Source organism: Oncorhynchus mykiss, chromosome 9, assembly GCF_057628025.1.
Source record: "Oncorhynchus mykiss isolate SJ-2025 chromosome 9, ASM5762802v1, whole genome shotgun sequence".
In the NCBI taxonomy this organism is placed as follows: Eukaryota; Metazoa; Chordata; class Actinopteri; order Salmoniformes; family Salmonidae; genus Oncorhynchus; species Oncorhynchus mykiss.
In genome coordinates, this window is record NC_143030.1 from 44,304,899 (window position 1) to 44,328,592 (window position 23,694).

The window sequence follows — 23,694 nt, forward strand, 5'->3', positions numbered from 1 at the left end:
TCAATGGACCTATACAGCTGATCAACCCGTCCGTGCCCAGATCTTCGCATTAATACGACTGACGAAACAGTGGCTAGAACCTGGAAAGGGAGTAGGACATGTGATAGAGACTCTCGTAGTGGACAAGATATTGAGAGAATTACCCAGTGACTTAAAAAGGGTTGTGGGGCAAGCCAACCCGTTGTCAGCCGACGACATAGCCCAGGCGGTAGAAACATATCGGTCTACAGGGGAGTTGTTAAAAAGTGACAAGGAGGAACGGAAGGAGTCTTCCAATCCCGTACCACGACTCACCCCGGCGCGCCCGCCACCAAAACGTCCAAACCCCCCCCGGAGGTGGGAGAAGTCAGCCACCTCACAGCAGGGTCGGTGTTATAAATGTCAGTCTCCCAACCATTATGCCCCACAATGTCCTAGCAAGGATGAGCCCATGGTCACGGAGTCATCACTGCCTATCCCCACACATCCCGTTTCGAGGGGGCAGGATCAACACTGTTGGTTAGCAGAGATAGCCCCAGCCTCAGAGATTCCGGTGCGAGTCGAAGGACAAGATGTGGTAGCTATTCTCGACTCGGGAAGTATGGTTACGTTAGTAGAGGAGCGGATGGTGACCTCCGCAGCACTGCTACCAGACAAAGTAGCCGTATCCTGTATCCATGGAGACACCCACTATTACCCCACTGTGAATCTGCCTATTCTCACTCCAAAAGGAAGGTGTACAGTCAGGGCAGGGAAAGTGCCCCAGCTGAAGGTGCCATTATTGATCGGGAGAGACTGTCCCCTATATAAGGAGCTTCGGCAGATGACGTTATGTACGGGAAGAAGATGGACAGGAAAGAAGAGAAAATCCAAGCCCGAGGTAGTAGTCCTAGAAGGAGACATAGCCGCGTCCTCGTCCTCTGCAGCAGAGGAAGAAATAGCGACCCAACGTTTACGACAGATATTCCAGGAAACCACCGATGAAGACACGTGTGAAGGGTTATACACAACGCAGGAAGAAAGGAGCAACCAGGCGCTAAGGGATATATTTGAAGCTCCATCCGAGGAGGGAACCTGGAAGGGATTCTCCTCGGTCACCCCTGATGGGGATGTGGAACATCCTCCACATCCCTCTACCGAGGTCGACCTGCCCCAGGAATTAAAGGGACAGTTCGGCACCTCGCAGCATAGAGACCCAGACCTAAGGGAGGCCATGAGGAAGGTGAAGGTGATCGACGGGAGGAACGTTGACGGATCAGGTGAGCCCCCTCTTCCTTACTATGCAATCAGGCGGGGTCTCTTATACTGGGTCGTACGACGAAGGGGGGAAAACCAGGAATTACTAATGGTGCCTAGGCCATACAGGGATACAGTTCTACAGTTAGCCCATTCCCACGTCCTAGGAGGACACCTGGCACGAGACAAGACTATTGACAGAATCATGCAGAGATTCTATTGGCCCCGGGTCACCCGGGATGTGGCCAGGTATTGTAGGACGTGTGATCAATGTCAACGTACAGCCCCACGGCCACACCTACGTAACCCTTTGATTCCTCTCCCCATCATAGAGACTCCCTTTGAACGCATAGCTATGGACCTCGTAGGACCCCTCCCAAAATCCGCCAGAGGACACGAGTACATCCTAGTGGTTATAGATTACGCTACCAAGTTCCCGGAGGCCATACCCCTGCGTAACATGTCGTCAAAGGGAATTGCCAAGGAGTTATTCCTGATGTTCTCTCGTGTGGGCCTCCCCAAGACTATCTTAACCGATCAAGGAACCCCGTTCATGTCCCGGTTGATGAAGGACTTGTGTCGGTCATATCAGGTTCAACAGATACGTACAAGCATATTCCACCCTCAAACAGACGGGTTGTGTGAACGCTTGAACAAAACGATTAAAAGCATGTTGAGAAGAGTGGTGTCCCGAGACGGGAAAAACTGGGACATGCTTCTCCCACACTTAATGTTTGCCCTGCGAGAAGTACCCCAGGCATCCACTGGATTCTCTCCGTTTGAATTGCTCTATGGCAGACCCTGTCGAGGAATCCTCGACTTAGCCAAGGAGACCTGGGAGACCCAACCATGCCCCTTTCGATCCACAATAGAGCACGTTACCCTGATGAGAGACCGCCTGTCAGCAGTGTGGCCCATAGTCAAGGAGCATATGGAGAAGGCCCAAAGGACCCAAGGCCGCGCCTATGATAAGTCCGCGACCCCCCGTGAGTTCACCGTGGGAGAGAAAGTGATGGTGCTTGTGCCCACGGCCGAACATCGCTTGCTGGCGCAGTGGAGGGGGCCCTACGAGGTAATGAAAAGGGTCTCACCGGTCAATTACCTCATCAAGCAACCTGACAGGAGGAAGAAGGTCCAACTCTATCACATAAATCTGCTGAAGACGTACCATGGACGAGAGGAGGAGGTGGCTTTGATGGCCCTGGAGGGCAAAGGAAAGAGGAGAGAGGAGTTCTATCTCTGGAAGATGGCCACCGAGAGAGAGGAGCTATCCAGGAAGAACCACTAAGACGAGTGACGCCCAATTACTTGGTCCGCTCACAATAGATAGATAGATAGATAGATGGATGGATGGATGGATGGATGGATTGATGGATGATGTCAAAGCCCATTAGCCCAACAATGGCAGGAGAGTCACACAGTCTACCCCAACCAAATGGAGGGGCCTTAGAAGCTCCCTCCCGCTGTTCAGAGGTAATTAAAATACAGTACCCTTTGCATGTAAAGAATGATAAGGCAAGAAAAGATTACAAAATGAAGCTCCTTATGAAAAATCAAGAGACACTTTTTGCTGACTATTACAAAAATGGGAACATCAGCAACCTTATCTTCCACACAAACCATCCCCTGGCATGGCACAGTGCTATGTTAGCACACTACCCCTTTGTTAAGAGAGGGGGGGTTAACGAGGGGTGGAAACTCAGAATACTTGATAACGAGGACTCTGAGTTAAGTAATATAAATATCTATAAATCCGGAACAGTAATGGTACAGAGTAACCACAAACAGTTTCAGCTGGACTTTCACCTAATCAAAGAATTAGCCCAGCAGGAGAAGCTCTCCCTTGATAAAGATACCCCCACACCAAGCGGGTCAGACCAGACCTCTTCATTATGTAACCCCACAGATGAACAACCCCCAGCGGAGAGTCAACCTCCCAGCACAGATTACCACTCCCTCATTGAAATGAAGGACAAATTCACCCAGCTGGAGGTAAGGCAGGTGGAGCTGGAACAGCAGGTGATTACACTTCAGTCAGACCCAGACAACAGTCCAGCACAACAACAGCCCCTTAACCAGACCCGGAGAGCTGGAGGTGGACAGAGACATATCTGCACTTTGGACAGTGGTGAGACAAATACAACAGGAGAAAGAAGAGCAGAACAGAACACTAGAGGAGAGTATCAGACTGCTGGTGGAGGAGAGGTTGAGGGGGATGGAGGAGAGGGTGAGGGGGATGGAGGAGAAGTTGAGGGGGACGGCGTGTGACAGAGAACAACCCACTAGAGAGGTGGCCACCCCCACAGAGAAAGCAGCAGAACAGCCCACCTCAGCACCCAACAAAAGTCTTGACACCACAGCAGAACAGTCCACACCAGACCCTGACCATAGAGTCGACATCACAGCAGAACAGACAAATTAAGAACCCCAAGCCCAGAGGCTCTCACCCCCTCTGAGCACCCACCCTGTCAGCCACCCTGATAGCCCTTTTGACAACCCCCCCACACCCACTGAGGACAAACACAAGACACAGATTGTACTACTTATGGACTCAAATGGGAAATATATATAAAAAAAAAAAAAATTCCCAAACACAGTGTGTCTAAACTCTGGTGTCCAAACACCCAGCGCGCCCTAGACCTTCTGTCTGAGGCCAAACTAGGCTCACCCAGCCACATAATAATACACACAGGCACAAACGACCTGAGAGCACAGCAGGAAAGAGTGGCCACAGCACTGAAGGGAGTGATTGAAAAGGCTTCTTCTACTTTCCCCAACGCACAAGTGGTTATCTCCACCCTGCTACCACGAAAAGACTTCCACCCTGCCACAATACAGCGGGTAAATGCAAGTATTTCCCGTGACTGTGCCTCAAAACCAAACGTTTTCCTGGCCCACCACTCCACCCTGGACTTGAACAGCCTCTATGACCAGGTCCACCTCTACAAGGCAGCAGTGCCCACCTTTGCCCGAACTCTAAAGGACATCGCTCTCAAACGTATCCCCAACACTTCACACAGGAGCAACAGATCAATAGACACCCCACCCAGACCAGCGAGACACCCTCCCAGATCTGCAGGACCCCCCCCTGGACCTACACATAGAGGACCCACGCCAAGAGGAATTACATCCAGACCACAGTACACCCAGACACATCCACACCCCCACCCCAACCAATCAACACCCCCCCACGTCAACCGTGCCCACACCCCATTTAGGCCCCCCCAGATCAGACCTATGCCACTCCTGCCCACCCCATGCACCCCACCCCCGCAAAGAGGGCCTCAACATGGAAGCCACACATACGCCCAGGTAGTGAGCGGGCAAACAGTCCCAACCCCCACTCTCACACTCGCCCAAGCCAATGGCATGTACCAGATGCTCAGCAGGCTCTGCTCACACTTACTGGCCTGAGGCCAAACCACGACCAACAACATTGGACACTCTATGGAACAAAAAGCATTCACTATCTCATCCTGGAATATCCAAGGCCTGAGGTCATCTGCCTTTGGCCTAAAGAGCAGAAAACCAGACTTCACCAAAGACATTGGTAATACAGACATTGTCATCCTGCAAGAAACCTGGTATAGAGGAGACGGACCCACTGGTTGCCCTCTAGGTTACAGAGAGCTGGTAGTCCCATCCACCAAACTACCAGGTGTGAAACAGGGAAGGGACTCAGGGGGTATGCTAATTTGGTATAGAGCAGACCTAACTCATTCCATTAAATTAATCAAAACAGGAACATTCTACATTTGGCTAGAAATTCAAAAGGAAATTATCCTAACAGAGAAAAATGTCCTCCTGTGTGCTACCTATATCCCCCCACTAGAATCCCCATATTTTAATGAAGACAGCTTCGCCATCCTGGAGGGGGAAATCAATCATTTCCAGGCCCAGGGACATGTACTAGTCTGTGGCGACCTAAATGCCAGAACCGGACAAGAACCTGACACCCTCAGCACACAGGGGGACAAACACCTGCCTGGAGGTGACAGCATTCCCTCCCACATATGCCCCCCTAGGCACAACTATGACAACATAACCAACAAAAACGGGTCACAACTCCTGCAGCTCTGTCGCACGCTGGGTATGTACATAGTCAACGGTAGGCTTCAAGGGGACTCCTATGGTAGGTACACCTATAGCTCATCTCTTGGCAGTAGTACTGTAGACTACTTTATCACTGACCTCAACCCAGAGTCTCTCAGAGCGTTCACAGTCAGCCCACTGACACTCCTATCAGACCACAGCAAAATCACAGTCTACTTAAACAGAGCAATACTCAATCATGAGGCATCAAAGCCAAAGGAACTGAGTAACATTAAGAAATGCTATAGATGGAAGGAATGCAATTTGGAAACCTACCAAAAAACAATTAGGCAACAACAAATTCAATCCCTTTTAGACAATTTCCTGGGTAAAACGTTCCACTGTAATGGTGAAGGTGTAAACTTGGCAGTAGAAAATCTTAACAGTATATTTGACCTCTCAGCTTCCCTATCAAATCTAAAAATCTCAAATAGAAAACCGAAGAAAATTAACAATAATGACAAATGGTTTGATGAAGAATGCAAAAATCGAAGAAAGAAATTGAGAAACCTGTCCAACCAAAAACATAGAGACCCGGAAAACCTGAGTCTACGCCTTCACTATGGTGAATCACTAAAACAATACAGAAATACCCTACGGAAAAAGAAGGAACAGCATGTCAGAAATCAGCTCAATGCAATTGAAGAATCCATAGACTCTGACCACTTCTGGGAAAATTGGAAAACACTAAACAAACAACAACACGAAGAATTATCTATCCAAAATGGAGATGTATGGGTAAACCACTTCTCCAATCTTTTTGGCTCTATAACAAAGAATAAAGATCAAAAACATATACATGATCAAATACAGATCTTAGAATCAACTATTAAAGACTACCAGAACCCACTGGATTCTCCAATTACATTGAATGAGTTACAGGACAAAATAAAAACCCTCCAACCCAAAAAGGCCTGTGGTGTTGATGGTATCCTCAATGAAATGATCAAATATACAGACAACAAATTCCAATTGGCCATACTAAAACTCTTTAACATCATACTTAGCTCTGGCATCTTCCCCAATATTTGGAACCAAGGACTGATCACCCCAATCCACAAAAGTGGAGACAAATTTGACCCCAATAACTACCGTGGAATATGTGTCAACAGTAACCTTGGGAAAATCCTCTGCATTATTATTAACAGCAGACTCGTACATTTCCTCAATGAAAACAATGTACTGAGCAAATGTCAAATTGGCTTTTTACCAAATTACTGTACAACAGACCATGTATTCACCCTGCACACCCTAATTGACAACCAAACAAACCAAAACAAAGGCAAAGTCTTCTCATGCTTTGTTGATTTCAAAAAAGCCTTCGATTCAATCTGGCATGAGGGTCTGCTATACAAACTGATGGAAAGTGGTGTTGGGGGTAAAACATACGACATTATAAAATCCATGTACACAAACAACAAGTGTGCGGTTAAAATTGGCAAAAAACACACACATTTCTTCACACAGGGTCGTGGGGTTAGACAGGGATGCAGCTTAAGCCCCACCCTCTTCAACATATATATCAACGAATTGGCGCGGGCACTAAAAAAGTCTGCAGCACCCGGCCTCCCCCTGCTAGAATCCGAAGTCAAATGTCTGCTGTTTGCTGATGATCTGGTGCTTCTAGCACCTAGATCTTATGCACAGATTCTGTCAGACCTGGGCCCTGACAGTAAATCTCAATAAGACCAAAATAATGGTGTTCCAAAAAAGGTCCAGTCACCAGGACCACAAATACAAATTCCATCTAGACACTGTTGCCCTAGAGCACACAAAACACTATACATACCTTGGCCTAAACATCAGCGCCACAGGTAACTTCCACAAAGCTGTGAACGATCTGAGAGACAAGGCAAGAAGGGCATTCTATGCCATCAAAATAAACATACATTTCAACATACCACTTAGGATTTGGCTAAAAATACTTGAATCAGTCATAGAGCCCATTGCCCTTTATGGTTGTGAGGTCTGGGGTCCGCTCACCAACCAAGACTTCACAAAATGGGACAAACACCAAATTGAGACTGCACGCAGAATTCTGCAAAAATACCCTCCGTGTACAACGTAGAACACCAAATAATGCATGCAGAGCAGAATTAGGCCGATACCCACTAATTATCAAAATCCAGAAAAGAGCCGTTAAATTCTACAACCACCTAAAAGGAAGCGATTCACAAACCTTCCATAACAAAGCCATCACCTACAGAGAGATGAACCTGGAGAAGAGTCCCCTAAGCAAGCTGGTCCTGGGGCTCTGTTCACAAACACAAACACACCCTACAGAGCCCCAGGACAACAGCACAATTAGACCCAACCAAATCATGAGAAAACAAAAAGATAATTACTTAACACATTGGAAAGAATTAACAAAAAAACAGAGCAAACTAGAATGCTATTTGGCACTACACAGAGAGTACACAGAGGCAGAATACCTGACCACTGTGACTGCCCAAAATTAAGGAAAGCTTTGACTATGTACAGTCTCAGTGAGCATAGCCTTGCTATTGAGAAAGGCCGCCGTAGGCAGACATGGCTCTCAAGAGAAGACAGGCTATGTGCTCACTGCCCACAAAATGAGGTGGAAACTGAGCTGCACTTCCTAACCTCCTGCCCAATGTATGACCATATTAGAGAGACATATTTCCCTCAGATTACACAGATCCACAAAGAATTCGAAAACAAATCCAATTTTGATAAACTCCCATATCTACTGGGTGAAATTCCACAGTGTGCCATCACAGCAGCAAGATTTGTGACCTATTGCCACGAGAAAAGGGCAACCAGTGAAGAACACACACCATTGTAAATACAACCCATATTTATGCTTATTTATTTTATCTTTTGTCTTTTGTACATTGTTAAAACACTGTATATATATAATATGACATTTGTAATGTATGAAACTTCTGTATGTGTAATGTGTACTGTTCATTTTTATTGTTTATTTCACTTTATATATTCACTTTATATATTATCTACCTCACTTGCTTTGGCAATGTTAACACATGTTTCCCATGCCAATAAAGCCCTTGAATTGAATTGAATTGAGAGAGAGATGGGTCAGCAGTCAAATCTCAGTGATAGATACATATCACTGGTTGGTGACATAATAACATCCAGGGGCAATTTCCTGAGTTTCACGCCTGTCACAATCAAACAGCCTAGCTTTCAATCACCTGATGATGAGCACTATGGGACACCAGGCCCTGACATGTCGGTGGTCAACAGATCCCATGTGATGTGGATATGACAGCGGGAGACAAGTGGTGGCTTATTGACAGCTGGGCTATGCTTTGTATTGGCAATCAGATCTGAATGGTGTGTTAGGCAGGGAGGAAGACGGATGCTTGGTGGGTAACTTTGAATTGTCAATCATTTAGTATTGGGAGCACTGTGTTCTTTTCATCAATGAGCAGCCATTGGATTGAATTGATCCCTGACTGACATTAATGTAATGATGACAATCTATTCTATTCAACCCCCCACTGCCCTCCAACAGACAGACAGCCAGGCAGGCACCCCCATACACAGAAACACACACACACACACACACACACACACACATATTTTAGTTTTTTGTTTCTTGCAAAAATAATTTTTTACCTCGTTGTGCATTGGATGGTGAGAGTGTCATTTGTGAGAGAAAAGGTGTGTAGCCTATCAGTAAGTTTGCACTGTTTGGAACTAGTCAAATAGTAGCAGAAAAAGTGTACTACTATCAGGCAACAGTGAACATGCCAAAGGCACCAGGTCGGCTGCAGAGACAGAGCCATCAGTCAGCTGAGTGCAAGGCAAACACAGCTCTTTTGACTTTGACCTTTTAACGTTTCACTTCCCTCCACCACAGGCATTGGCTCAGTTACAGAGCACATACATTCTCTTTTCACTTGCTTTTTTTCATAGCACAAAAAAAGTTTGGTTTGATCTGTTGTTTAGTTCATAGCACACATTTAACAGCTATTTTCAGGTCTCTCCAGAGATGTTCGATCGGGTTCAAGTCCGAGCTCTGGCTGGGCCACTCAAGGACATTCAGAGACTTGTCCCGAAGTCACTCCTGCATTGTCTTGGCAGTATGCTTAGAGTCGTTGTCCTGTTGGAAGGTGAACCTTGGCCCTAGTTTGAAGTCCTGAGCGCTCTGGTGCAGGTTTTCATCAAAGATCTCTCTGTACTTTGCTCCATTCATCCTTGCCTTGATCCTGACTAGTCTCCCAGTCCCTGCCGCTGAAAAACATCCCCACGGCATAATTCTGACACCACCATGCTTCACAGTATTTTATTATAATAACGTTTTTAATTGAACCATTATTTAACTGGGCAAGTCAGTTAAGAACACATTCTTATTTACAATGGCGGCCTACCCCAGCCAAACCCGGACGACGCTGGGCCAATTGTGCGCCATCCTATGGGACTCCCAATCACGGCCGGATGTGATACAACCGGGATTCGAAAAATGGACTGTAATGACACCTCTTGCACTGAGATGCAGTGCCTTAGACCGCTGCTCCATTCGGGAGCCTGTAGGGATGGTGCCAGGTTTCCTCCAGATGTGACACTTGGCATTCAGGCCAAAGAGTTCAATATTGGTTTCATCAGACCAGAGAATCTTGTTTCTCATGGTCTGAGAGTCCTATACGTGCCTTTTGGCAAACTCCAAGCGAGCTGTCATGTGTATTTTACTGAGGAGTGGCTTCCGTCTGGCCACTCTACCATAAAGGCCTGAGTGGTGGAGTGCTGGAGAGATGGTTGTCCTTCTGGAAGGTTCTCCCATCTCCACAGAGGAACTCTGGAGCTCTGTCAGAGTGACCATTGCGTTCTTGGCCAACTCTAGGAAGAGTGTTGGTGGTTCCAAACTTCTTCCATTTAAGAATGATGGAGGCCACTGGGTTATTGGGGACCTTCAATTCTGCAGAAATGTTCTGGTACCCTTTCCCAGATCTTTGTCTCGACACAATCCTGTCTCAGAGCTCTACAGACAATTCCTTCGACCTCATGGCTTGGTCTTTGCTCTGACTTGCACTGTCAACTGTTGGACCTTATATAGACAGGTATGTGTATTTCCAAATCATGTCCAATCAATTGAATTTATCCCAGGTGGACTCCAATCAAGTTGAAGAAACATCTCAAGGATGATCAATGGAAACAGGATGCACCTGAGGTGAATTTCGAGTCTCATAGCAAAGGGTCTGAATACTTATGTAAATAAGGTATTTCTGTTTTCGCTATGTCATTATGGGGTATTCTGTGTAGATTGATGAGGAAAAAAATGTATTTAATCAATTTTAGAAAAAGGTTGTAATGTAACAAAATGTGGAAAAGGTAAAGGGGTCTCTGAATACTTTACGAATGCACTGTATACATTACCAGTCAAAAGTTTGGACACACCTATTCATTCAAGGGTTTTTCTTTACTTTTTACTATTTTCTACATTGTTGTCACGCCCTGGCCTTAGGGTTTTTGTATGTTTATGGGGCTGTCTCCTTTCTAGGTAGTTTGTATGTCTATGGTTGCCTAGATTGGTTCTCAATTAGAGGCAGCTGTCTGTCGTTGTCTCTGATTGGGAACCATATTTAGGCAGCCATGTTCTTTGGGTATTTTGTGGGTGATTGTCTTCTGTCTTTGTGTCATTGCACCAGATAGGACTGTTTCGGGTTTCACTTTTGTTGTTTTGTATTTTGTAGTGTTCTCATTTATCGTCATTATTAAAGATGTTGAACACTAACCACGCTGCATTTTGGTCCTCCTCTCCTTCAGCGGAAGAAAGCCGTTACAATTGTAGAATAATAGTGAAGACATCAAACTATGAAATAACACATATGGAATCATGTAGTAACTAAAAAAGTGTTAAACAAATCAAAATATATTTCATATTTGAGATTCTTAAAGGTAGACCCTTTGCCTTGATGACAGCTTTGTACACTCTTGGCATTCTCTCAACCAGCTTCATGAGGAATGCTTTTCAAACAGTCTTGAAGGAGTTCCCACATATGCTGAGCACTTTTTGGCTGCTTCTCCTTCAATTGGGTTGAGGTCAGGTGATTGTGGAGGCCAAGTTATCTGATCAGGCACTCCATCACTCTCCTTCTTGGTCAAATAGCCCTTACACAGCGTGGGATGAGTTGGGTCATATATATATATATATATATATATATATATATATCTTTCTCTCGTATATATATATGAGAGAAAGAGAAGAAATCTTCATGAGATAGACCTGGCTAACCAGGTCAGAATCAGACTCTGAAAACCAGCAGACAGTGCGACCCCCAAGGACCGGACCTATGCACCCCTGTTGTAGTTTAACCAAACAATCGTTGGTGTGTGGTATGATCATTAGATAAACATTGCAATCAGGAGTTTGTGATTGGTTGCTGTAACACTGCCTATAACTGTCATACTGTTGTGTGCTATTATCTCTTTATTACTGTATGCTTACACAGCCCAACATCACGACTTGGTTTGATGTATACGCCCTCTAGCTCTTCTGTTGGTAAGTTATCACACTTTGTAATCTGCTGGTAAGAACTCTTAGGTTACAGGTTGGTCATGATAGAAAGTCTATTGTACCACAGTAGGCTACATCACAGTTGGCTACATCACAGTAGGCTACATCACAGTAGGCTACATTTTCCCAACTACATTTGAGGCATTATTCATAGTTTTGCATCCAATTCCAATAACAATCTTGTTGTCTTTTAGGAATTGGGAAAAGTGCATTGGCCTCTCTGGTGTACATGGTTTTTGAAAGAATTGGGCATTTTGATGGTTGGGCATTTTGATGGTGGTTTATCTAGCATCTGGCTTGGAACTAACCATCACGACCTTTCCTCGACGCACAAAGTGACAGTGTGAGAAAAATAATGGAGTTCCTAGGCTGTGTTTTGGTTCCTACAGAGCCAAACACTGTTTCATACAGAGCTGCGCCTCTAGAGGGAGTTGCGAGATGCTGAGCAGAAGACAACTGAGGACTGTGAGCGGTGGTGCTTCTAAGCTTGGAGAGAGAAGGGGGAGAGGCAGGCAAAGGAGAAGGAAAACATCAGAAGAGGCGCAACGAGAGCGATATTGTGCGTTTATGTCTGTTTGTCATCACTGGACTGCTCCCCCATTCTGACCATTCAAACCGTCAACGGTACCAGTGACTTCAATTCGGCCTATCCTGCCCAATATCGGTTTGTCTCATGCGGTCTAGTTTGGAGGGAAAGAAGCGAGAAGGATGATCACGGTGAGTCCTCTTTCCAGCGTGATCCGGTCGAGTATGCGCATGTTTAATAATGTAGGCTTATTTTTGCTGTTTGGGGAAGGCCAAACCTTACTAATGCTATCGTACACCCATTTGATTTGAGAAACGGGATTATTGCAATACCATCCGTGCGTAATTGAGGGGAGTCGGCTGAATTGTATTTTATTAATATAGGGGTTGTGCGCCTGAGACCTCTGTGTTGTTCGCAGTAGTGGCCCAGTGGGCTAATCGATCCGTGTTTCTTACAGCTCAATAATGTCAATAGCCCTGTATAAGCACTGATATCCAAACAAACATACAGTTAACGTTATAGGCTCTAATATCTTGATTTTAAAATCGATGAGTTTGCAGGTTAGAGAAGCACACTAAAATGACTGCTGCCATCCAGGCATCGCTGTCATAGCCACTAACTCAAAGGTCGCAGCTGCAGGAGGTACACGTATAGAATGAATTACCAACCGCAGCACTTCTGTTTGTTGCCATGTTCGAGTTATTTAAAAGGAAATATAGGCTAGGTCATCATGGTAGGAAGTAAAAAAAAAAAAAAAAAATATATATATATATATATATAGGCTAATGTTTTTGTAGGTTAGCCTACTGATGAGCCAGCCCTACAAAAAATAAATAAGGTGGTGTGATGCGTTGGAATGTGGAATAGTGACACCTCAAGTCCACCAGATCCATCAAACTCTTTGTATTCTGGCAGAAGTGATTAATTGTCAATGGATGCAGTGTGTTCCTTGTACCGCAAGCGCTCAATAATTTCAACTCGTGCTCTGCTCTACGGTGCGGTGGTACAAACGGAAGCTTGGTTTTTAGCTAGTTGAAAAGCGAAGCACGTGCTTTCAAATACGGCGAATGTGGGCTAGACATCCGGCAAAACAAAACACTTATGCATCTGGTGGATTTCGGGCATGACAGTCCACAGTTTGTATTGCCTGTCATGTGTTTATTGATTCAGGGCATTTGTTTGTCAGGGCCTGAGGCATGCTTGAATTTCCTCTCCCCTCGCTGGTTGAAGAACAAGACACATAAACTCCTTGGCGGGCGGGTGGGACATGCAACATTGTATCCTACAAGTGGACTAATCGCACACCGCTACTGTACAAAAACAACACAGCGTCAAAATGGTAATAGCTGTGATCTCTGTTATGGTTGTCACATAGGCAACCCTGAACAGTTATGTAACGAGTGTGTGAATGCCGGCGATAATATAGCCCTCACATAGCCTTTGCATGGAATGATACATTGCATCTAGCCTTGGATGCACTCTTATTCGATGTTATTAGGCTACACGGATGTTAGGCCTGCATACCATTAATACAACATTTAGTGTATGCTGACATAGGCTATTAATTAAACCAGTCTGCAATAATAAATAGTCTATAACAGACATTATAAACTGCGTGATTGCTGATTGGCTAACAGCCGTGGTATATCAGACCGTATACCACTGGTATGACAAAACTTATTTTTACTGCTCTAATTACGTTGGCAACCAGTTTATAATAGCAATAAGGCACCTCAGAGTTTGTGGTATATGGCAAATATACCATGGCTAAGAACTGTATCCAGGCACTCCCATTAGCCGTGGTATATTGACCATATATCACACCTCCTCGTGCATTATTGCTTAAATATGGCTGATGATGCGATGATCAAATATGTATTTACTTTGATGCGCTCCTCATAGGCTACAGCACAGTAGACTAAGCTAATATAAATATAAGCTGTCATAAAAGCGCTAGAGAGGTGGGAAAGGATTCACGCAGTATGTCTACAGCCACATAAAAACAGAGATAATTGTAGCTCTTGAACGCCGTACCGATTGGCAACGTCAAGACATTTGCAATGGGGGCACTGGACAACCTTGTGCACGGGAGAGAACAGAGTTTTCGGAGCTGGAAGGGCTGTAGTAGCGTCCATTGACTGATGGCAAATCTCCTTGAACTCTCTTGATCCACCAGAAGCCACAATCAGCAGCCTGGACGGATACGTGCCAGAGAAGGCATACTAGCCATCAAGAATAAATTATATTTTTGCTTCAACAACACAACATGCCTTCCGACATGAGCGCCTGCTCATGTTCCCAGTTCCCACTAAAAATATGCAAGGATAGGCGACAGCAGCACATCAGCATTGCGTTAAGTTGATAGAAGCCGTTCTGCACATTCAAGAACTCTGGTTGTTTTGAGGCCTGCCTGTCCCTGCTATGTTCAGCTGATGCTAGCCTAATGTAGGTAATACTTACGGGAGTACATCAGGTTTGATACTGAAGAGTCGTGATGGTGATCAATCTAATTATTCAGATAATTTTTATGATGTTAAAGGCAATGTGTTCTTTAGTTCTTAGGGAGAACTAGACATATAGTAGCCTAATAATTACAGTGCCTTGCGAAAGTATTCGGCCCCCTTGAACTTTGCGACCTTTTGCCACATTTCAGGCTTCAAACATAAAGATATAAAACTGTATTTTTTTGTGAAGAATCAACAACAAGTGGGACACAATCATGAAGTGGAACGACATTTATTGGATATTTCAAACTGTTTTAACAAATCAAAAACTGAAAAATTGGGCGTGCAAAATTATTCAGCCCCCTTAAGTTAATTCTTTGTAGCGCCACCTTTTGCTGCGATTACAGCTGTAAGTCGCTTGGGGTATGTCTCTATCAGTTTTGCACATCGAGAGACTGACATTTTTTCCCATTCCTCCTTGCAAAACAGCTCGAGCTCAGTGAGGTTGGATGGAGAGCATTTGTGAACAGCAGTTTTCAGTTCTTTCCACAGATTCTCAATTGGATTCAGGTCTGGACTTTGACTTGGCCATTCTAACACCTGGATATGTTTATGTTTGAAGCATTCCATTGTAGATTTTGCTTTATGTTTTGGATCATTGTCTTGTTGGAAGACAAATCTCCGTCCTAGTCTCAGGTCTTTTGCAGACTCCATCAGGTTTTCTTCCAGAATGGTCCTGTATTTGGCTCCATCCATCTTCCCATCAATTTTAACCATCTTCCCTGTCCCTGCTGAAGAAAAGCAGGCCCAAACCATGATACTGCCACCACCATGTTTGACAGTGGGGATGGTGTGTTCAGTGTGATGAGCTGTGTTGCTTTTACGCCAAACATAACGTTTTGCATTGTTGCCAAAAAGTTCAATTTTGGTTTCATCTGACCAGAGCACCTTCTTCCACATGTTTGGTGTGTCTCCCAGGTGGCTTGTGGCAAACTTTAAACAACACTTTTTATGGATATCTTTAAGAAATGGCTTTCTTCTTGCCACTCTTCCATAAAGGCCAGATTTGTGCAATATACGACTGATTGTTGTCCTATGGACAGAGTCTCCCACCTCAGCTGTAGATCTCTGCAGTTCATCCAGAGTGATCATGGGCCTCTTGGCTGCATCTCTGATCAGTCTTCTCCTTGTATGAGCTGAAAGTTTAGAGGGACGGCCAGGTCTTGGTAGATTTGCAGTGGTCTGATACTCCTTCCATTTCAATATTATCGCTTGCACAGTGCTCCTTGGGATGTTTAAAGCTTGGGAAATCTTTTTGTATCCAAATCCGGCTTTAAACTTCTTCACAACAGTATCTCGGACCTGCCTGGTGTGTTCCTTGTTCCACATGATGCTCTCTGCGCTTTTAACGGACCTCTGAGACTATCACAGTGCAGGTGCATTTATACGGAGACTTGATTACACACAGGTGGATTGTATTTATCATCATTAGTCATTTAGGTCAACATTGGATCATTCAGAGATCCTCACTGAACTTCTGGAGAGAGTTTGCTGCACTGAAGGTAAAGGGGCTGAATAATTTTGCACGCCCAATTTTTCAATTTTTGATTTGTTAAAAAAGTTTGAAATATCCAACAAATGTCGTTCCACTTCATGATTGTGTCCCACTTGTTGTTGATTCTTCACAAAAAAATACAGTTTTATATCTTTATGTTTGAAGCCTGAAATGTGGCAAAAGGTCGCAAAGTTCAAGGGGGCCGAATACTTTCGCAAGGCACTGTATATATAACCATATAGTAATAATAAATCATTATGTAAACGATACGCATATATGCCTTAGCTAGAGGTTGAACTAGTCTTACTATTATCATGTATGAGTAGGCCTATAGCTCTGCACAGATGTAAAATCAGTGGTAGTGATTTGTAAGATAAAGCACCTTTAACACGTTAGAAAAACCTATAATGGGGATTCTCTTTCAATGTGCAATTTATATCAGTGGCTAGATTTGTTATGCTTGTGCCCAAATAGACCTCAATTTACAGGAATGAGAAGAATTCCCTTCTTGATCTAATTGATTCAGGAAATGCAAGTCTGATGGGTCATTAGCCTTGATGGTGTACAGTGTCTTGCAAAAGTATTCATCCCTCTTGGCGTTTTTTCCCATTTTGTTGCATTACAATCTGTTATTTAAATTGATTTTCATATGGATTTCATGTCATGGATATACACAGAATAGTCTGAATTGGTGAAGTGAAATGAAAAAAAGAACAAAACAGAAAACAGAAAAGTGGTTCATGCATATACATTCACCCCCTTTGCTAGGAATCCCCTAAAATGAGATCTGGTGCAACCAATTACCTTCAGAAGTCACATAATTAGTTAAATAAAGTCCACCTGTGTGTAATTTAAGTGTCACATGATCTCAATATATATACACCTGTTCTGAAAGGCCCCAGAGTCTGCAACACCACTAAGCAAGGGGCACCACCAAGCAAGTGGCACCATGAAGATCAAGGAGCTCTCCAAACAGGTCAGGGACAAAGTTGTGGAGAAGTACAGATCAGGGTTGGGTTATAAAAAAATATCAGAAACTGTGAACATCCCACAGAGCACCATTAAATCCATTATTAAAAAATGGAAAGAACATGGCACCACAACAAACCTGCCAAGAGAGGGCCGCCCACCAAAACTCACGGACCAGGCAAGGAGGGAATTAATCAGAGCGGCAACAAAGAGACCAAAGATAACCCTGAAGGAGCTGCAAAGCTTCCCAGCGGAGATTGGAGTATCTGTCCAAAGGACCACTTTAAGCCGTACACTCCACAGAGCTGGGCTTTACGGGAATAGTGGTCAGAAAAAAGCCATTGCTTAAAGAAAGAAATAAACAAACACGTTTGGTGTTCGCCAAAAGGCATGTGGGAGACTCCCCCAACATATGGAAGAAGGTACTCTGGTCAGATGAGACTAAAATTGAGCTTTTTGGCCATCAAGGAAAACGCTATGTCTGGCGCAAACCCAACACCTCTCATCATCCCGAGAACACCATCCCCAGTGAAGCATGGTGGTGGCAGCATCATGCTGTGGGGATGTTTTTCATCGACAGGGACTGGGAAACTGGTCTGAATTGAAGGAATGATGGATGGTGCTAAATACAGGGAAATTCTTGCGGGAAACCTGCTTCAGTCTTCTTTCCAGAGATTTGAGACTGGGACAGAGGTTCACCTTCCAGCAGGACAATGACCCTAAGCATATTGCTAAAGCAACACTCGAGTGGTTTAAGGGGAAACCTTTAAATGTCTTGGAATGGCCCAGACCACATACCACAGATTCACAATTGGATTGACTTAAAGATTGCTGTACACCAGCAGAACCTATCCAACTTGAAGGAGCTGGAGCAGTTTTGCATTGAAGAATGGGCAAAAAACCCAGTGGCTAGATGTGCCAAGCTTATAGAGACATACCCCAAGAGACTTGCAGCTGTAGTTGCTGCCAAAGGTGGCTCTACAAAGTATTGACAGTGGGGGGGTGAATAGTTCAAGTGGGGGAGGGGGGGGGGGTTGAATAGTGCACGCTCAAGTTTTTTTTTTGTCTCATCTCTTGTTTGTTTCACAATGAAAAAATACTTTGCATCTTCAAAGTGGTAGGCATGTTGTGTAAATCAAATGATACAACCCCCCCAAAATTTTTTTAATTCCAGGTTGTAAGGCAACAAAATAGGAAAAAATGCCAAGGGGGGTGAATACTTTCGCAGGCCACTGTAAGGGCTTAGCTGCTCGGAAACAAAGTTGCCACTTAACCACTGATCTAGGTCCAGCTTGTCCTGCCCTAATCTGTATTGGTAAGCAGACGGAGGAGGGTAGTGATACAGGATGTCCATGATGGTTGCCCAATCTGATTCGTTTCCTGTGGTCTTGTCTTCATCAGTGAGAGAATGAGTCAGTGATAATATTAATGTCTTCTGTGTTTCCTACCGGCGATGCCAGGCTCCCACCACCTGTTATCTCCTTCCTCCTTTACATCTAATGAGTCAAGCCACCAGACTGGTCTATGATGAAATTATAGGCTGAACCTTGACAAATGTTTCAGTTGGGATGATTGTGATGTTGTTGTCTGACATTTCGTTGAAGACACGTATTGAGAGTCGCTCTGCATCTCCAAATGATGATTATATAACTTCCACATATGATTTGTTTTTGGTTGCTGGCACTGACCCATGGCATAATTGTAGTGTTAATTGGATTTCTGGCGTTCTTACTAACACAACTCTTACTTCTAATGCCCTTCTAATTCCACCTCTATTTGTATGTGTTTTGTGTCTCTCCTCCCAGACTCAGAAGCACTGGAGATCATAGAGTATCCCCTAAACCTTTCACACCACCTGCTAGGTCTGAAGCTCTGGTCTGACACACCCCTGGACCTGCCCCGGTCACACCCACCCACCCACACCCCTGCAGAACAGCGTCTGAAACCCCTCACTTCTTCAAACCTCTGCCCACTGGAATAAATGAGTGGACCTGCTGGAGAGGATAGGGCTGGGATATATACCAGAACCTACACAGGTAAAGTCCACAGTCATACTGGTGTCCGTAGAATAACAGGTGAACTGATTTTTCTAGGATATTAGGTTAGGATAACCTAGGATAGGTTAGGATTGTATTTTTTTTCTGTCTAATTTTCAGAAAGACTGTTGCATGTCTAGTTAAAGTTGGTGGATTTATGAATGATTTTTCAAACTCTAACAGCCCCATCTGCCCTACGCTGTGCTTCTCCCCCTTCCCTCCTACACAGAATGTCCTGGTTCAGTGGCTTCCTAGTGGCCAGAGTCGACGACCGCAAGACCGCGTGGGGGGAGCGCAATGGCAAGAAGTCCAAGCGGAAGGGAGGCTCATCCCTCTGCAACCCGCGTTACATGAGCTGCCTGAGGGACCCGGACGCCATGGAGCCCCCCTCTGGAGCCCCCCTCAACCCCCACCACTGCGGAGGGGGGGCCGGGGCGGCGGGAGGGGGGGGCAACTTCGGTGTGCGCTGCATCTGGCAAGAAGACCACTACGGCAAAGGCGGCGTCACCGGTGAAGGGGTGGGGCTCAAATCTGTCGACCTGGGCTTTGAGGACGGGGACCTGAAGGGGAGGAATGGGGGGGGTGGCGGGGAGGTGGGTGACGAGGGCCTCAATGGGGGAGGGGTGGTGACGGCGGCAGACTGCTGGCTGCGGGTGGTGCGGGTGTTCCAGTCCAAGAAGTTCCAGTCTCATAAGCTGGAGCTTCTGTACCAGCGCTACTTCTTCAGGCTCAACCAGAGCTCCCTCACCATGCTGATGGGGGTGCTAGTGATCGTGTGCGGCGTGATGCTGACCTTCCACTGTGTCCACGCGACCCCGGACGTGGCCTACTCCTCGGCCCTCTCCGTGGCCATGGCCCTGTTCATGGCCCTCATGGTTGTGTGTAACCGGAACGGCTTCCACCAGGACTACATGTGGATGGTGAGCTACCTGGTTATCGGGGTCCTGTTGCTGATGCAGGTGTTCGGCATGCTGATGGTGGCACCTCGCAGCGCATCTGAGGGCATCTGGTGGTCTGTGTTCTTCATCTACATCATCTACACGCTGCTGCCTGTCAGGATGAGAGCAGCCGTGCTGAGCGGAGGGGTGCTCTCCACCATTCACCTGGTCACCACCTGGCAGTTCAACCAGGAAGACGTGTTCCTCTGGAAACAGGTAGGCTCCTTGGCCTACAGTGTGTCATATTCATTTATTTAGATTTTCCTAAGGCTGCAGTGAGTGTCTGCGCACGCTGAGACTTTGTGGTATCTGGGCCTTACTCTTGGGCCTACAGCACAGGCTACAATATTATTATTGTATCAGTGCAGGCAACCATGTGGTTCTAGTCTGACAAGTAGAGATGGGCATTGGAAATGATATCACTATTTGAAAAATAACACAATATTTTTTTCGGATATCTGGATAGTCGAAATACATGTGTTTAACGAGTATATATGTTTAAAAAAATCAATGTAGACTTGCTCGCTCGACTCAAGTGAGAGCCTGCTTGGAAGGGTGGGTGAGGGGTGAGATTGGAGCAGGGGCCGGTGTGTGTGACTATGTGTCTATGTGTGTGGAATGGAGGGAAAGAGAGAGATAGAAAGTAGCCAAACCGACTCATGAATTTTAAGCCTAACTTGTTGCTGCCAAAGTTGATCTATCACACCATCTGGTAGTGACTGTCTTGACTGCGCCAACTTGTTGTGAAGAAGCTAGCTAGCTACAGTAGCCAGCTAAGTTAGCAAGCGAGCTAAAGTTGCAAGGCTAATTGAGGCTAACTGAGGCTATTTTGAGGCGTCCTTGCCGACAACTCACTTCTCTTGCTACACATGGAGCCGCTGACTGTAGCACCGCATTGATTGACCAACAATAACAACAAGCTACATGAGTGAAACGTGTGTAGGCTACCTGTGCAACTTTTTGTATGGGCCCCCCGCATACTTTTTTCCCCATAAAACACAAGATTTGATATAATGATCTCAAAAAATGAATACTCTCCAAAAGAAGATCCAATGCTAAAGTTGGAATATTCTAATAACCCTGCCCCTCCCTACTGACAATACATCGTTTTTTGGCAGCTTGTATGAATGTGTTTCACTGTGTTTTGCTCAGTGGGTGGAACAGTGTGTTTATCGCTGTGTTGCCAGTAGATTTCTGAATGTTTTGTAGGCAGTCTGTGTATCTTCGTGTGTGTGTGTGTGTGTGTGTGTATGTGTGTGTGGCCTACTGTATGTTGTTTGTGCGTCATGCTAAGGACCCAGGGGCTAGCTGAAGGTCAATGGGCTGAATGAACCACCTCGGCCGGCCGGATGTGTGTGAGTTTGTGTGTATGTGTCTGCGTGTGTGTGTGCCAGAGAGAGAATACCATAGCCCATAATACTATTAAGCCGCATCACTCAGGTCTCTGTGCTCCCACACAAGGGACACTTTGTGCATTTTAACAATGGTGGGGGTGCTGTATGGAGGCTGAGGCTGGGTGCATTCTGTATTACTGTAACTGTTGTGTAACTGTTTATGACCATTGGGAGAAGGTATGGGAAAGGAATAAGGGGGAGACTATTCCACAAAAACAATAAGGGGACACAAAAGAATGTTTGGCCTAGTTCATGGTGGAACATTAGTCGTTACAATGTTGTTTCCCCCCTTGATTTAAAATAACAGGATTTCTTCCCACTGGGAGAGTGCTCCACCTCTGTCCAGGTTCACATTTTCAGAAGGCAATTGTTCACGAAATGACTTCACGTTATTATTATAATTATAATTATAGGCTTTATATAAACTAGTGATGGTGGAAAAATCGACACAGTTACATATCAGGATATTGTTTTTGATGATATATCGTATTGTTTTTGATGATATATATCGTATTCTTTTTGATGATATATCGTATTGTTTTTGATGATATATCGTATTGTTTTTGATGATATATCGTATTGTTTTTGATGATATATCGTATTGTTTTTGATGATATATCGTATTATTTTTGATGATATATCGTATTGTTTTTGATGATATATCGTATTGTTTTTGATGATATATCGTATTATTTTTGATGATATATCGTATTGTTTTTGATGATATATCGTATTGTTTTTGATGATATATCGTATTGTTTTTGATGATATATCGTATTGTTTTTGATGATATATCGTATTGTTTTTGATGATATATCGTATTGTTTTTGATGATATATTGTATTGTTTTTGATGATATATCGTATTATTTTTGATGATATATCGTATTGTTTTTGATGATATATCGTATTGTTTTTGATGATATATCGTATTGTTTTTGATGATATATCGTATTGTTTTTGATGATATATTGTATTGTTTTTGATGATATATCGTATTATTTTTGATGATATATCGTATTGTTTTTGATGATATATCGTATTGTTTTTGATGATATATCGTATTGTTTTTGATGATATATCGTATTATTTTTGATGATATATCGTATTGTTTTTGATGATATATCGTATTGTTTTTGATGATATATCGTATTGTTTTTGATGATATATCGTATTGTTTTTGATGATATATCGTATTATTTTTGATGATATATCGTATTGTTTTTGATGATATATCGTATTGTTTTTGATGATATATCGTATTGTTTTTGATGATATATCGTATTATTTTTGATGATATATCGTATTGTTTTTGATGATATATCGTATTGTTTTTGATGATATATCGTATTGTTTTTGATGATATATCGTATTGTTTTTGATGATATATCGTATTATTTTTGATGATATATCGTATTATTTTTGATGATATATCGTATTGTTTTTGATGATATATCGTATTGTTTTTGATGATATATCGTATTGTTTTTGGGGACAATATCGCAATATAATTTTTTGCGCTAGTCAGCTGTACATGCTTTAATACTCTATTATTTTCCCTTCAGAGCTTGTTCTCCATCATCTTTTTAAATAGGGAGCCAATTTGTTTTCAGCACATTGATTTCCACGACTCGTCAAAACTCCCTTTCTAATTGGCTGGCTCTTATCCCTCCACAGCAAACATGATGAGCGATATGTTTGGAAACAACAAAAACGCAATAACATCACAGTATCGAATTGCAATACGTATAGAATTATGAGAATCGGAATACATTGTTTCCTTAACTAAGTATGGTGATAATATCGTACTATGAGTTCCCTGGCAATTCCCAGCTCTGATATATAGACACTATAGACTCCATACACATTATATTTTGTAGAAAGCGTAATTGTTTACCAAAGGATGTTATTGAGGAAGAGGTAAAGGGAACATCTTTGGTTACTACGAAAGAGAGCTAGGAGATTTACAACCTGTCATACAGGAGTTTACAACCTGTCATACATTGAGACTGAAATATACTAAT

At 44.0% G+C, this 23,694-nt stretch overlaps 1 protein-coding gene across 1 annotated transcript in view; it reads left to right on the forward strand.

Moving 5' to 3' along the window:
• The first annotated feature begins 12,297 nt into the window (after nt 1-12,297).
• Nucleotides 12,298-23,694, forward strand: part of adcy6a (adenylate cyclase 6a) — a 50,586-nt gene continuing 39,189 nt past the window's right edge. Inside the window, exons 1-3 of the mRNA XM_021615618.3 lie at nt 12,298-12,526; nt 19,109-19,339; nt 19,569-20,493. Coding sequence (XP_021471293.1) covers nt 19,570-20,493 — 924 coding nt within the window. The 5' untranslated portion in view covers nt 12,298-12,526; nt 19,109-19,339; nt 19,569. The remainder of the gene's footprint in view (nt 12,527-19,108; nt 19,340-19,568; nt 20,494-23,694) is intronic.